The sequence below is a fragment of the Podarcis filfolensis genome (genome assembly GCF_964270895.1).
Source record: "Podarcis filfolensis genome assembly, chromosome: 1".
Classification (NCBI taxonomy): Eukaryota; Metazoa; Chordata; class Lepidosauria; order Squamata; family Lacertidae; genus Podarcis; species Podarcis filfolensis.
Genome location: NC_139604.1, coordinates 64205975 through 64222797, shown reverse-complemented (window position 1 = coordinate 64222797; position 16823 = coordinate 64205975). Strand labels below are relative to the sequence as shown.

Here is a 16823-nt window from a genome sequence, read left to right as displayed (position 1 = left end):
TGCAGTCATACCTGGCTTTTCTCTTCATCCTTTAATATGACATATATGATTGCTGCTTATTCCAGGAGAGGGGAAAGTCACAACTAATTTACAACAGTGATCTCCTTCAAATAAGTTTGCCTAGTGCTTAGACTGAAATTGCAGAGCTAAAAATTAAAATTTGCAGAAGGCAAAACAACTTAGTCAAGTTGGACTACCTTATGGGGCTACCTTATGTTGTAATCCTACACCCAGTAACCTAGTTGGGAGTAAGCCCCATTGAGCTCAATTAGACTTAGGGTACTTGCAGATGACATGTTTATTACTGAGCATTCTTTCCAATTTGTTTGTGGGGAGGTTAAGAGACACTGCATCACACCAAGTGTTATACCACACTTTTCCTGTTACTTTCCTAATCATTAAAAATCTCATATTTTGAAGAAGCAGGTTTGTGATTAAATTCCAGCCAAAAATAGCAACAGTCTGGAAGCAGATCAACACATCTGTCAATTTTGGTGTCTCTCAATTTCTGTTTTTCCCCCAGTCTTAAATTGACTTCTGCACATTTCTCAATCAGTTTGCAATTTGTTTTTAAAATCCTCATGAAAGTTCATTAGCACTTAAGTGTGCATTTCTCCGAATATACACATTTTGTATGCAATTTTGCCTGATATGCATGCTTTTGCAAGCCGATTCCCCCCCCCCCACTAATACATGCATTATATGCATGCTTTCCCGCAATTTATGTATTTTTGTGCTCATTGTTTGGTTGGAAAACTTCAACACAAAATTCAGATGAGTGCAAATTTAGAAGGATAGCTGTGCTTTGGATTGTGTATTGTTCACAATCTGAACCTACCAAGTTTCTCCTCCTTCATACTCCTGAGTAAGCATGCATAAGATTGGCCTGTTAGTGTCAGGTTATAACTTATGGGAATCCTGTTAGTATTTTTTGATAGTATTAATATGTAGGATACAGTTTGAAAACAAACTGCATTTTTAAAGTATGCATTTACTCCTGACCATTTGGGAATAGTGTGACCAATATGAGCCACATATATAATGAGATTTTAAAAGTCATAGAAAGAAGATATTTATTTCTGAGTGGCGACTGGTTAAGAACGTTGGCTCTTCTGTCCAGAAATTATCAAAAAGTAAAACAATGGTTTGATGCAGTTTATTTTTATAACTGCCTCCCAGAAAATTATATTTACTTTAGCATGGGATAGGGCTCAAGCATGTGTGGATGTAAAGGGACAATTTGTCTGGAAGTCTGGGAGACCCCTGCCTGGTCTGCAAGCCCATTATCATGTAGCAGGTGGGAGAATCAAGGCTTAGGACCAGGGAACCTCCTGTTTGACTTCTTTCCACATGCAACTGCCTGGACCATCTTTTGAGGCCCATCTCTAGGTAAGTGCTGACCCTAGTTTGGGATTATTTTGGTAGCAGTGGCCCTTTGTTGGAATTCCTTCCCCAGAGAGGCTCATCAGCTACCCACTCTGTTATCTTTTTGGTACCAGGTATATAATGTTCTGTTGGTGAATTGTTTTAAGGAATGTGGTTTTACATAGATGGCTTTAATTGTTAGCTGCTGTGGGAAATCTTTTATAGTTGAAGAATGGGGAAAATACATATGTAAATAAATAGATTGAGTCCGAGAATTTCTGCGCAACCTCATTTCCAGATCTTGCAGGGTTGAATGGAGGCAATGAGAATGAGTGCAACAACAGAAAAAACAACAGACCAGGGGGAAGAGGGGGAGGCAAGGTGTGCAGCCAAGAGTGTATTATCTGACAGGGTGTAGGAGAGAGGGACAAGCACCAAGAGAACAAAATCCCAGAGAGAGAGAGAGTGCTATGGGTCTGTAGCAGCCACAAGACTCACCTTGTATTTTTATCTCCGGCGTTTGGAAGCAGCCTAATCTGTTTCAGATCTGTTCTTTGTCATTGAGGTCCAAATCTGATCTGTTAAATCTGAAGCTCTGTTTCATCCCCATTCCCTATAGTGGGGGATCTAAAAACAGCTATAACTTCTTTCTCCTTTTAGCACAAGTGTATGGAATTTGTAGGCAAATGAGTCCCTCCACTGTAGATTAAGTCTGCCAAATTTCAGGCAGAACCATCCAGCGGGTGCAGAGAACTTTACTATTTGGTCTTGCTTGACTATTGCTACTGGTGATGAGTCCTGGGGCAGGGGGAAAGTCCATTCCATCTATCTGCCCACCCTGCTCCTGGTTGCTTCACTAGACAGGATGTTGCTAAATTGGAGCCAATTCCAGAGATAGAGTAGAAACGACTGTGACCAATTGATTTGCATCTTAGCCTACAGATTAGTGGACTGCCACAAAGCCAATGCACACATCCCCACACCCCGTCCATGTAGTGGATGCCAGCACTGCTGTTATGATTTACAGGTGGCAGAAAATACGTGAATACAGGTGTGATGCCTTTGGTCTCCAGAGTGCATTAAAGTTCTGACATCAGATCCCAAGAACAGGAAGCAGGCATTTGTCACTTTTTAAATAACTAAAATGCATTTGTCATGTATATATAGCCATGTCTAGCTATAATGCAGTTTAAACAAAGGGGCCTAAAGAAAATTAATCTGGACACCAACTCGTCCTCCAGGGTCTCAAAGCAGATGGACCTTTTCATTGGGAGAAGCTCATTACAAATATCCTTTTCCCAGAGAAATTATACGTGAGTGTTGGCCGGGCATAATGCTCCTATCAATACTGTGAAGCTCTGTTGGTTAGTTTGTTCCATTTAAACTGCTGTTAAAGGCATTCAGAGAACCATGAGGTGACACACGCAAAAAGTGACAACTACACAAATCTGAGACTCCAATATTTTGGCCACCTCCTGAGAAGAGAAGACTCCCTGGAAAAGACCCTGATGTTGGGAAAAATGTTGGGACGACAGAGGACAAGATGGTTGGATAGTGTTCTCGAAGCTACCAGCATGAGTCTGACCAAACTGCGGGAGGCAGTGGAAGACAGGAGTGCCTGGCGTGCTCTGGTCCATGGGGTCAAAAAGAGTCAGACACGACTAAACGACTAAACAAACACACAAATCTAGCAAAGGGATTTGCACACGTATGCAATATGTTGCATTTCTATCCCACGCTTCTTGCACGTTGCTCAGAGTGGATTAAGTATGGTCTTCAGTTAACTTTCCATCCAAGCACTGTCCAGGACTAGATCTGAGAACAGCTTCATCTTGTGCCACCTTTGAAAACACTTAAAAAGAAGAAGACAGTGATATATCGCCAACAACAGGATTATTCTCTCCCCTGCTGCTTCCCCTTGTGATTGAGCTTTCTGCTTACGCCGCCTTCATTTCCCCTCCGTGGTTTCATCATTTTAATTGAAGGCCAGTATTTGGACGCTGGCCGTCCAGCAGGGGGTAGCAGGCTCTTTGGCTGCCCAAGTCTGCTCTCCTATTTTCTGCTCTGTTGAAAGCATCTGAAAGAGAAACAGAAAGAGAGCCACAAATTCTGGGGGAGGGGCAATCCCTGGTAATAGTAGTAGTAGTAATAATAATAACAATAACAATAATAATAATAATCACAATCCTTCAGTATATGGAGACGTTCTGTGCTACTCCCGGCTAAACGTCGCTTCACTCTGGCACTGTGTCCTCTCTCCCCTGTTGCCTCTTGTATTAGCCAGCAAAACCAGGAAGACGTCGAACACGCGCGGGCGCTCGCACACACAAACTACAAACCAAATCCGATCCCGAACTGAATTAATCCTTCCCGGATTTTATACGCCACCCCACCCCTCTTTCTCTCTGTGTCTCTCTGTCTCTCTCGCTCTCTCTTCCTGATGTGGTTGGATATAAGTCTTGTGGCATTTCCTGCTGCAGAGACTCGGTGAAACAGCTGTCCTGCTTTGGAGTGGCAAAGCTTTTCTTTCTCCCTCCGCCCTCCCCGGATCTGTTGCTTTGTTGCCTGCCTGCCTGCCTGCCGCCGGCCCTGGAAACCGGGACCCAGGAGGGACGCTTGGCGAGGCTGGCTGCCGCGCTCCGGGCCCTCGAGGGCTCTTGGCTGCGAGGGCGCCAGAAAGCGGCGGAGCAAGAGAGAGGCGGGCGCGGCGAGTGCGCGCCAGGGGCACCACCTCCTCCCCGGGCAGCGCGGCGCATGGCAGCGGTTTGGGGAAAGTGACACTTGGCGGCGCGGGAGGAGGAGGAGGAGGCGGCCTCGAGCCCACGGCAGCTTCGGGGACGCGGTCGCGTTGTGGAAGAAGGCGACCATGAGCGACGCGCCGGGGCGATGCTTCCCGGGGAACTTTTGACTATGGTGAGGAGGAGCTGCTTCTTGGCGACGCGGGGCGCGCGCTGCTGTTCGGCTCGCCGGCAGGAATTGGGGCGAGGGGGCTCTCGGGCTGCTGCTGTCTGCGCGCTGAGGAGGAGGTAAGGCGAAGAAGCAGGGCGACGACATGTTTTCGGTTTGCCCAGCAACGTGCGCGCCCGAGTGTGTGGATGTGTGCGGCGGGGGAAGGTGGCGCGTCTTCAGCCTCTCCTGGCGGAGGAATCGAGCCCTCTCCTGGCGCACAATGGCTGGGCTGGGTGGTGGGGAGACGGGCGCAACCCGGCGTTTTGCATCGCTCGTGGGACGACAGATGAGGGATGGATTTATTTTCCTCCTAAAAACAACAGCATCGCCCTTAATGGAGCGAAGGTTTCAGCCGGTATTTTAGCGTTACATACGGGGATTCCCCGTTTTAAAGAGGTGACACCCGAAACCCCCACTCCCCACCCCCCCACCCCCGTTATTAGTGCGATTTACTAAAAGGTCCTCTCAAATTAGAAAACGGGCACGCATGTTCAGATCATTTTAGGAGATTTGATTTTTTTATTAAAAAAAAGAGGGAGACAAAGTGCACCAAAAATGTTTCAGTTCACAAAAATCCCTAAGAGGACAACGGTGGCCATGTAATCGAGAACCCGGAGACACTCGCTGTGTAGCAGCCACCATGTGTTCTGTCCTCCGTGAATGGAACAAGAAGAGTCCCATTCTTAAAGTGCAGGGAATCTCATGGTTTTCAGATGCTTAAAATGCTGCCTCCCCGATGCCCATTCCTGCATCAAGTAGCCTTGTCAGCTGCATATGTAGCTAAAGGTAATGGCAATAACAGGTTTGTTTGTTTGTTTGTGTTTGAAAGATTCTTCAGCAGCATGTTTGCAAATCTGTCAGATACATATTGTATCTGAGGTCTTGCAGAATTACAGTTTGAAAAATGCTGGAGGCAATTCAGCTACATAAGGCCTATTTGTTTATTCAGTGGGTTAAAAATAAACTAATTAAAAAAAAACATAATTACACAGCAACAAGGGATTTAGTTTTAATTTTCTTTGCTATGCTTTGCATCCTTATTCGTTCTCTGTGCCGTCACATCAAATTTGATTTTCTTGAAGTTATTGTGCAGTGGTGGCTTATATTAAGAAAGCAGCCGGAGAGGCCTGTTTGTTGTTCTAATACCTTTGTATTTAAAGTGAATTTGTTACATGTATTGTTAGGCTCTGTCTTTGGAAAGTGGTGACCCTTTTGGTTATTTTTAAAATACAAGTTTCTCCCCCTTCCTCCCCTCCAGTTATTTCATGTCATGGTGCAGTAAAAATAAACCTCCTCAGTGCCTTGAAATACAGAGTGAATATAAATTGGGAGATCTTGGAATGCAACCCGAGGAAAATAATGAAAACATCTTTCAGATCTGAGGCCAAATGTTACTAATGCTTTATACGTGGGCTGTTCGGGGCCAACATAGGCAGAGCATGTTGCTATTTTTAAGCGCATTTTTTTACAGTTTGGGATTTACCGGGGAAGTGATGGAATGTCAGGAGAAGTCAGGTCTTTGCCTAACAACTGAGCAATTAAGATTCATAACCGAGCCAGTGGTAGACTTAGCCAGACCTAATAGTTGTTGGCAGTTGTGTTTTTTTAGGACATGATTTAAGCAGCCTGGCAGGTGAACCAAGTTTCAGTGTGGCATTTACCAGGGGGAGGGGATCCAACTGTATGCTTCACAGACTGCTCATCCTTGATACTTGGATACCTCCCAATAAAAAGGTTATGAAATTAGAGAGAGAGAGAGAGAGAGAGAGAGAGAGAGAGAGAGGGAGAGAGAGAAGGGGTGGGTCCCTGCCCAGCTTTGCTCTGACTTGGCTTGGCCCCTTGCCAGCATGTGACCACTGACAGATTCCTCAAGGGAATACGATCTGTGATAGAAAAAAGGGTTCTTCGCCTCTCTTGTATAGCAAAGGTGGCAATGCAGTTACACTTTCTCAAATGCTCTTGGCTGATCTTATCTTAAAGCACCTTGCCGAAATCAGTAATTGCCTGTGAAAGAGAGGAGTGCTCAAGCAAGGCCTTCTGCTCTCCATGCTCTGCCATCTTCTGTACAGAAGGGGTTCAGAATTGGGTACCCCAAAAATGAGGCTCTGGAAACAACTGCTCTAGTGGCATGTCTGTCAACTATAGCAATGCAGTAGAGGAGCAACGGTGTTCTGAGGGTGGAAAGAAAAGTTTTGGACCAGATCTGTGATGAGAGCCTGACATCCACATGGATTACGGGTGTCTAGGTCAGCGCTCATATATATATTACCAGTGCGCATAACCTTGGGCAAAGATTGTTTGTGGCCCACCATGCATCACTCCCTGAATTCAGCAGAATTCATTTGAAAGGTAAGATGCCTTGTTGAGTCTTTGTCTGGACTGCTGGTTGAGAGCAGTAAAGAACGAGGAAGATGAATCCTTGCATTTGGAACCCACTTTCATCATCTGCCTTGGGTACCCTGATACTTTTGAGCTGGTCGTCTCCCATCCATAACATCCATAACTGGAGGAGCGTCTCCACCCCCATCGTTCTACCCGGACACTGAGGTCCAGCGCTGAGGGCCTTCTGGCGGTTCCCTTGCTGCGAGACGCCAAGTTACAGGGAACCAGGCAGAGGGCCTTCTCGGTAGTGGCACCCACCCTGTGGAAAGCCCTCCCTCCAGATGTCAAGGAAATAAAAAACTACCTGACTTTTAGAAGACATCTGAAGGCAGCCCTGTTTAGCGAAGCTTTTAATGTTTGATGGATTACTGTATTTTAATATTTTGTTGGAAGTTGCCCAGAGTGGCTGGGGAAGTCCAGCCAGATGGGCGGGGTATAAATAATAAATTATTATTATTATTGTCAGGGGCTCGGGAGCAAGAGCACAGGGGAGAGAGGAAATGGAGAGCGAAGGGGAAGAATCCGAGGGTAGCGTAGGGGAGTATGACAGTGACCTGAGAGATTCCATGAGCTTCTCCAGCGAATCAGAAGATTCCCAGAAGGGGGCACCGATGGTCAGGGCAAGGGGGGTCCCAGGGGGGACGCACCAGAAACAAGGAGCCAGCGGGGAACCCCAAAGCAGCAGCGGGGGATCAGGACCAGTTTCCCCACCAGAGCGTAGTGGGGGGGGAGGAGTCACATGTGTCAGGACCAGCGTCTCCTCCAGCGGGGAGAGAAGATGAGTCAGGGCTGACCACGCCTCCATCGGAGAGTGGGGGAACGGAGGGGAGGTCAGTTGCAGCTAGCCTCCCCGAAGGGGGAAGCAGTGACAGCAGCAGTGAAATGGTCAGGAGGAAAGTTGCTGGCTGGGCGCGCGCGCCAAGTTCAAATGTACAGGCGCGAGGGACAGCAGGAGACCTGGATTGGGAACCAGCTCCTAAAGCCCGCCGGAGGGAGGGGGAGGCTCAGGGGATTCAGCGTCAGAAGAGTCTAGAAAGGGCGAGACCCCGATGGACAGGCGGAACCAGAGGCGGAAAGAGCAGAGGAAAAGGTGGAGGAAGGCTAGAGTCTTAAACTGGTGTCTGGGGGGAGGAGACTCAGACGGAGCATCAGCGGTCTGAAGTTTGAGACGTAGAGCTGCACGCTGCGGCTCTGGAAGTGAAACTGAACTTCAATAAAGACTTCCTTACTTAACAACGAAGCGGCGTTGGTCCTTTGTGAGCTGGGACCTCGGGCAGCTCTGACAATTATTATTATTATTATTATTATTATTATTATTATTATTATTATTAAAACATGACACACACACATCCTTCTCAGAGAGAACAAGCCACCTCAGACTTGGATTTATTTACAGGATTAAAGTGAGTCAAGGAAAGGCTCCTGGATAGCTGGCCGTTTGCTTTCTCTTTCACCTTGGGAAAATGAAATGGGTATGAACCAGACTGTGATTGGCACCTCAGGAAGATAAGCAGCGTTTGTAATTAACAGTCCGCTTTGCTGTGATCTGAAATTAACCAAGAAAATGAGCAAGCAAAGGGATGACAACCCTACAGGCAGCATATCTAAGGTGTCACTCTTGGTACATGAACTGCCTCATTACTTGCCGTGTAACAGGCCCTAAAAATACAGTTTCAAATACTTTTACCACCTGTGGGTTGTTTTTTTTAAAGGCTTAGAGATGGAAGAGGAGGGCGATAGATCCACAGTACACAAACACAGAGAAGTTATTTATGTATAGAAACATTTCTGTCTTACCTTTTTTGGCTTCTAAAGAGCCTCCATAGCAGTTTGCAACAATATACATGAGGCCTCCCCTCCAAAGAAATTGCATTTTTTTTAAAGTTAAGAAAGATGGGGAGATAAAGCAAGGGAATCTTTCTCTCTGTCTCTTGCTTGTCCAGTGTATTCAGTTGATGGGAATGCACAACTTCTTGGAAGTTGACCCAATAAAATATAAGTTGCTAACTACACATCTCTGATTTTATTGGAGGGTAACAGCCTCCAAGACTCCTATAATCATGGGACTCAAAATAAGATTGCAGATGTTTGGCAGCACTGAATCCCACATTTTTCCTTTGCAGTGACGCTGCCTGCTTCCTTTCTTCCAGGACCCAGGCATATAAAATTGGCACAATAATATTTTCAGTTCCAGAGCATCATTGATGGGGGCAGGAGCAAATAATCTCTCTGAGCCTTTGCCTTAAACCATTTCTGTCTTTCATTGTAGCAGATTAAATTCTTCATGCTCTGTGCATATTTGTAAAAAGCTGACCAACCTGTTTGATATTGCACTGATACAGGACTGTTCAAGTGAAAGGCTGAAATAAGAGGATTTTCCCACCCGTGAATTACTAAGTCACTTATTTAATTAACAGCTTGGAGGAAAGTGAGAGCTGAAACTGCTGGTTGTCAGAAAGAGAGTTTTCCTGTGGAGTACTCTGAGACCTCAGATTACTTGTGTTGCATTATACTAGCTAGACATGAGCTTGTGTCAACATTTCACACTTCTTTGGTTTGCTCTTGACTGAAAGCAGCTGACCTGTTCAATGGACAAGGTTTTCCTTTCTTATCAGAATTGCTAAAGGAAGTGAAGGGTTCAGTGGGTGGTGCAACATCTTCAAAGTTCTGGGTGTTCAGAGGCACTTTGTCTTATCTAAGATTACCAAATCTCTTACAACAGGGACCTGTATGGAGGCCAAGATCAATAATGTTATCTAGGTGGCTTTTCCTTGCTTATTAACTGCTTTGTGTTCATATAATAAGCCAAGTTCTGACTTGCCTCCACCTGGATGAAGGTTCTGCAGGTTTCTTAGGTGTGTATATGAGCTGGTGTCATGGCTGCAATATGTGCCCTCGAAAGTGATTATTTTCCATTCATATCCCTGAAGACCACATATTTGCTTTTTAGACTGGTGAGAGGGGATTGCTGGAGTAGACCTTCCCAGCTATTTCCTGCAGTATAACTTTACTCTTCTAGACCGCTTTTGTTGGATACATTCAGGCATCCATGTGTCAGATTGCAGTCATTTTTAAAAAGATGACCATGTGTTGAACCATTCAAAGAACCAATATTAATGTACTTATCCAACATGAACTAACAAAAGGCATGTTAGCACAGGTGAAATATGGGTTTGTTTGTTTTTTGCACTAGGAATCAAATGAGCTGTCTACTGCCTTGCTGTGAGAGAGGAAACCCAAATTGTCAGCAGGAGAGATTGTTAGGTGGGGCTCTGTGCTTGATCCTCAGCAGTCCTGGGGTGTGATTCCCCACCCCCAAAAAGCCTGTTCCTTTAAGAATGGCAAAGCCTCTCTGGTTTTACATGGCTATGCTGCTAGGAAAAAACGATAGCATTAATCTCAATGGGATTATTATACCCTTCTGCTTTTATGTTCCCCCATTTGTAATTTATTGCAACATGAATATGTGTGTGAATATTTATGTATCATTGACTTATTTGTTTTGTTGGCTTTATTATAGCAGTTAGTACAGAGGGGTGGAAAAAGCTTGGGATGGATTAATAAATCCGTTTTCTGCATTTGTATATTAACTCTGAGAGACCATATGAGCAGCAGGCATCTTACTCTCTACACTGTTTGGCTCTCACTCCCTGTGGACAGATGACAAGGCTGGTCCAAGGTATTTTGCCACCTGAGGCAAAGGACAAGGAGGTACCCTCCCCTCTCCCACAAACAGAAGCCAACTAGACTGAGAGTTTAATTTGCTTCAACACTGGTGATGGCATAGCGTCCTCCATCCAACCTGAGGGCAGCAGACTAGCTTATGACAGGAGAGGGGAACCTTTGTTCCCATCCCCCACCCCATTGTTGAACTACAATGCCCATCATGCCTCTACAATGCCCCTGCAAGCATGGACAGTGGCCAGGGATGATGGGACTTGTTGTTTGGCAACATCTGGAGGGCCAAAGGTTCCCCACACACCTGACTTAAGTAATGTATGGCAGACCACATAGCTCACCCAGCTCTGTTCTCCAATACCTCACCCACCCACGAAGCATCTGTCTTATCGCCTCACTCTGCCTCCTGATAGATGGCCTCGGTGGTGCATGAAAGTTGCCATTTGCTTATCTGCCCTCAGCACCGATGCCATCCCAGTGCTAATAACAAATGCCTATCTTCATATTGCATTCGTTTACGCCAGGGCTCCTTTCTCTCTCATTGCTTTGAGGTCACGAGGAAAGGGGCGGTTGATTCATGGACTTAATATCATGTCAGTGCAGTTCATTTGCCGTTATCTCTGAATATGATGCTGCAGACTCCTGGACTCTGCGGAGGTGTGGTAAACAGTTGCACATTTCCTTCACTAGAAATTAGAAGCCGCATGGAGCTGGAGGCTATTCATCACCCCGGACAACGTGGCAGGAGAAAACCAGCCCTTTCTCTGCATCTTGAAAACTGCCCGCTCAGCTACCCCTGAGCTCCATATCCTGTCTGGTTACTTTGTGTTGTTGTTGTTGATTTAATCACAAGGGAGGAAGTGGGATGTGACCCTTATCAGATGTATGACTCACTGAGGGTGCTGGGTGATGTCGCACCACTTCCCTGGAAGGGCCATTGGAAAGGGCTGCTGGGATTAATAGTGGGCCAGCAGGTTGATTTTGATAAGCAGCTGGCACAGCTGTGCAGAGAATAGATTTTCCTTTCATGAGAGGAATGTCCGTGCTCTCTGCTAAACTGCTCTTAAAGGGAACCCACGCGGCGTGATTCCTGCTCCACATTTACACTGTGACACAAAATGATGGCTAACTTCATGGGAGCTGTCAGATAGCATTATTTTTAATTTTTGGAGGTAGGTGTTAATCTTCCAAGGAAGAGAATATGGAACAATGAGGCTTGGGGGAGACTAGGTGTTGCCATTGCATCTTTTCAGGCGTTTCATCTTTTTGCATTGCTTTTTGCAGCTTTTCAGCCTTTGAGGCTCCCAGTGAAGAAAAGGAAAAGAAACCTCCACCAGCCACCTCCATGCTTGCTGAGAGAGAGAAACTCTTTGCACCTCTCTTGTGTTCAGAACGGATGGGTGGAAGGGTATTTAGTTCTGGCATTCGGTGACATGTGGGAATGTTTGGAAGGGGGTGTTCATTGCAGGCGAGGTTAAGCCAATTCAAACAGGTACTGAGCTGGAAGACCAAACAGTCTCTGAGGCACTGTGGAGTTTTGAGAGGATATTTCTTGAGACCTTTCACAGGCACCATAGGAGGTGCTGGTGGGCACCATGTTGGTGACCTCTGATTTACCACCTCCATGCATAAGTATTTCCATGTGTCGCACAACTCTTCCTTATGTAAAAACACTGAAATGTTGGCAGACAGTAGAATCTAAATCCAAAACATAAAACACTGTCTTCCTTGGTAGGCCACGCAAGCTTTAGTGATGCAGACATTATTATCATTATCATTATCATTATTATCATTAATTTATCACTGGAGATCATATAGTGCTACAGTTACATCTCCAGCAGTATTGACCCAGCTACAAGTGGTCAGAAATGGAAGTTGCTGAGCCATTTCTGTCTGGGAGTCAGGAAAGGACATTTGACTGAGCAGACAGCTGCAGGTTCAACCCAGGGTTGTGATAAGAGTATGAATGAGCAGCGTCGCATTGTGTCAGCTGAAAAGTACCAAATTCATGGCTCAAACACTCCTTGTACAATAGGTTTGTCAACCAAGGATTGGGAAATCCTCCCCCCCTCAAAATCCCATCATTTGATTCCATGTTAATATGGATTTACTGGTATATGCCTATTTGCACCAGCCCCAGCCCTCAGTCATATCTTAAAATGTTCGTCTCGGTTAAAGTGTTTGGTGGGGGAATGCATTTTTAAGAGTATTCTTGTGCAGACCTGTGGAACTTTGTCCTTTGTTAATAGAGTCTGCAGCTTCTTAGAATCAGCAGCTTCTCTGGCCAAATATGAGAGGAGGCTGAGGCAGCTCAAGGGTCAAGACACTGAGTTGCCTGATTCTAACCCTTTCTTCCTTTGCTTCTGATCTTCCATCTTAGAATGGCGAGTAGACCACAAAGCAGAGCATATGATAATAGAATAATTACAAGCATATACTTAAGAGAGACCTGCTTGGATTTCTCCTTGAACTCAGATGCCTAACCAAATAATAAAAATAAATTGCAGTATTCGGTTTTTTAAAAAGCTTACACTGTGGAGGATCTTCACTGAAGAGCCCAGCATCCTATTCTCACAGGGGACAGCTGGATACCCATGAAAAGCTCATAAATAGGACCTGGATATAAAAGCACTGTCACCACTGAAAGGGGAATGGTGGTTACCAGGTTGAATTTCTGTTTTTAGGGCTCTGTACACAACCCTTTGCGGGGACCCTGTTCATTTACCTAAATAAATAAACATGACTATGCCCAAAACTATGACAGAGCTAACTACTTAAGAATGACTTTGTTGATAACAAGGGCTATCTTTCCTTACTATTAAACAGTACTTCTTTTTTCCCAGTTAATGATATGCTTATATAGAGAGTTAAAAAGCACTTCGCGTCATCCGAAAAATGACCTTTATTTAAAGGAACAAAATGAATAAACATTCAAAGATATTTATTTTTTAAAAAAATCAACATTTCTTTCACACAAAGACATCAACAATTTACATCTCACAGTGAGGAACTTCTGATTGCTAAAGTTGCTGAACTTGTTAAATATGCTTGATATCTAGTAGAACACATGTCATTTTTGACTCTTTTAATGATTTTTCACCAGCTGCATTTGATGTGAGTAATGCTAAAAACATTTTAAGAATTGTTTCTACATTTGGAGTCGTGGTACCTGACAAAATACAGGAAGTGTTGCAGTTCACCATCAAAGACAATAGAAGCAATGTCTTCTGAGTACATATCCAGTGATTTTTGGATGCTGTTGTCTTTCTCCACCTCATCAGTATCCTTCTAAGAATGCAGTTTCGTTGTCTTCAGCTTCATCAGAAAACATTTTCCTTTTCCTTAAACATTTCTCATTTGAGTCTTCAGTAGGATTGGCAATATGAATGAAAACGTCTCCCATTTTACTGTGAACCTTTCAAAGCCAAAATGGCATCACCTCTTGTAGAGCTCTTTGTATCCAGTGCTAGCCTTGCTTAGAGTAGAATCACTGAAATCAATGAATATGAGTCACTAAGGTCCATTAATTTCAGTGGGCCTACTCTGAGTAGGACTGACATTGGCTACAACCCTTCATTGCCATTTGGCTACATGATGCATTCAAGGGAAGCAGAAACACCCTGTTGGTCCAGTGTGTGATTGAAGGGCCAGTGGAATGTCTTCTGTTCTGGATACTCTTTGGGGGGGTAATTGAATTTCCACCAAGACTGATATTGCGTATAATATTGGAATGGGTGGGGTGGGGGAATATCCCACAAGACGTTGTTGTGTAGATGTGTAACTCCACAGGGGGAATGAAACATTCCCCACAACGCTTTAGAGATTGCTGTTAAGGCGCCTTTAAGGGGGAAATGCAACAAGGAGAAGCTCTCTGTTAACCAGCTGAGGATTCCATATTGGTGTTAATTGGTTCTGAAATCTAGCCAAATATACTGAAAGCAGATTGCTTGATGAAATGTATCAGTATGTTGTTCCACTTATGCTTCTTTCTTTCGTTTCTTAAATCATTCCTTGACAATTCTGTGTAGTTTTTCCATACTGTTTTATTTTAAATTACCCCATTCCCCGTTCCCCCTTTTTGCATCTGGAGTGTTGGGATTCTGCACCTGCCACTTCTGGCATTCATTTATGAGTTACCGGTACTAAATTCTGAAATATACTGTTGCCGAGGCAGTTTGCCAACCGCAGCAGGTTTGCAAAAGCAGCCCCAAACCTCTCGCCACCCCAAGGGGACTGGAAGTCAAATTCTCGGCTGCTTTTCCCAGCCTCTCCTGGTGACATAAATAAAAAGCTTTCAAATCCATCTTGTCCCTGCTGCATTATGATCTGTGTATATCTGGAACTCATCATTCCTAAACAGAAGAGTTGAAAGCTATTAGACTCTTAGATATGTGGGAAATGTGCATGCATTTACAAGCACTATGCTAAAAGTGTTTGTTTTTAGAATATAGGGCACTTCTGCTGATTCGGAAGTTGATGTAAATGTTTTGCTTTTGGAGAGCATATCCGAGTTCTTTTGATTTATTTTGAGATTCATTCCCTTTCCTATCCTGGTGGCCTGGGGAGGATAAATACTAATAAAACTGAAGATCTGAATTTAATGACTGCTCTTGTAACCTCTGTGATCTCCAGGTATAAGATAACAGTGCTAGCTAGGCAGTTTCAGTTCTAATTGTGAAGTAGATAAATCAAAGTTGAAATATAAAGGGATGGAGGGATGTGACAGTGGCACAGACAAATCATTTCCCCTATTTCCAGTGTTCAGAGGTGAGTGTTGTTGCTTACCTAGCTACAGTGGCATCATCCATCAAAAGGAGGGAGGCACCAGCAGGCTCAGAGAAACTCCCAGGTTTATGAAGTTTGTATAAAGAGAGAGAGAGAGAGAGAGAACAAAATTGGGTGGTTGGGGGAGATAACCCAGTGAGCACTAAGCGAATTCAGTGGTTGTGGGTGAAAAACAGATAGCCAGATGGAAGGGAAAATGGAATGGACTATCATCGTGGCTGGCTGGCTGGAAACCTTAACAGGAGTCCACACTTTTTGTTGCAGGTCCCATTTGCACCACTGAAGGTTCGGTGGGACAACAGTGGGAGACAGCTACTGCCCTCATGCCCCACTTGTTGACTTTCCAAAGGCATTTGACTCGACATTGTTGTAACAGCATGCTGGATGGATGTTCAGTCCGATGCAAGGCTTCCCACTTTAATTTCTCAAGCAGTATTCGAAAAACAACATTCCTGGTTAATACCATGCAAGATTGTATTACACACTGATTAAAATTTCAGGGCTACTTGGGTGGCCGTTTCCAGAAGGTGGTTCTGGGAGGAGACTGTTTGGCCCCAGGGCAGTTATGGTTTGGGGGTCACACGGGTAGGCTCATCTTGCTTCATATGCCACCACCAAGTGAGGGGAGGCAGTTGGCTACAAAGGACAGGGCCTTCTCAGTGGTAGTACCCCAATTATGGAACCGCCTCCCAAAAAAAGACTTGACTGGTGCCTTCTTTATGCTCTTTTCAGCACCAGGTGAAGATCTTTTTACCCACCTAAGCCTTTTAACTTCTGCTTTAAAATAAACCCTAGGTACACCTTCATTGTTTTAATCATCAAGCCACTAATTTACAGTGAAGAAAATTGAAGTCCAGCGAAATTTCAGCCTCATTTGAACTGCTGTCTAGTTTTCATTGCCCTTACTGGAAATCTTCCCGATGACTTCAGTTGTGGTTAAAATGTTCTCTGGAATGGGATGCTACTAATTCATTTTAACTGTCTAGCAAACTATGGACTTCAGTGAAATAACACAGCTGTTAGCTAATTATACATACATTTTCAAAGCACTGTACAGACTACTTATTGAAACAATTAGTCTTTAAAATGGCCAAATGAGGCGTAAGGACCAGTATTATTATCTCCAGTTCCAGGCTGTTCATCTTTTTGAGTGCAGCCTGGAACTAGCTCAGCTGGTAAAACTTGTCTTCTGTACTTCTTTGGTGGGAAAAGTCTTGAAAGTCTAACAAATGCATCTGTATTCTACAGCATGCAGCAGGTCTGCCTGAAGCTAACAGCAGCAGAAGTGATAGTTTGAGACCAGGCCCTTTTGCCAAAGATGCTGGGTACGATTGAGTATTCCCACAAAACAAGCTTAAAGCCTGTTAAAATACCATAAGTGGAATACTATACATTATGCTGAGTTTCTGTTGTGGCTTGAATGGGAGAACACTTCACATGGTTGCTACCTAACGGGTTCTAAAATTAGCCTTGTGTGCTATCCTCTTGTTTGGTTTGGCCCTGGTGCTATTTTTAAATCGGGGTAAAAATAATAAATCAACCTGGAGTTGCTCAGCCCAGACCTCATTGTTTCACATGCATTGCTGAAGAATAACTGTCCTAAAGGGTAGAGGTGCCTAAGCCTAAGCTGCTTGTTATCTGCCATTTGCAACCATGGCTCTTCT

At 44.5% G+C, this 16823-nt stretch overlaps 1 protein-coding gene across 2 annotated transcripts in view; it reads left to right on the top strand.

The window, feature by feature from the left end:
- The first annotated feature begins 3760 nt into the window (after nucleotides 1–3760).
- OSBPL5 (oxysterol binding protein like 5) overlaps nucleotides 3761–16823 on the top strand; it is a 130419-nt gene continuing 117356 nt past the window's right edge. The window contains exon 1 of one of the 2 annotated variants that reach the window (XM_083588402.1): nucleotides 3761–4278. In XM_083588402.1, coding sequence (XP_083444528.1) covers nucleotides 4252–4278 — 27 coding nt within the window. In that variant the 5' untranslated portion in view covers nucleotides 3761–4251. Of the gene's footprint in view, nucleotides 4392–16823 lie in introns of both variants that reach the window. The other variant, XM_083588403.1, reaches the window with a different exon arrangement.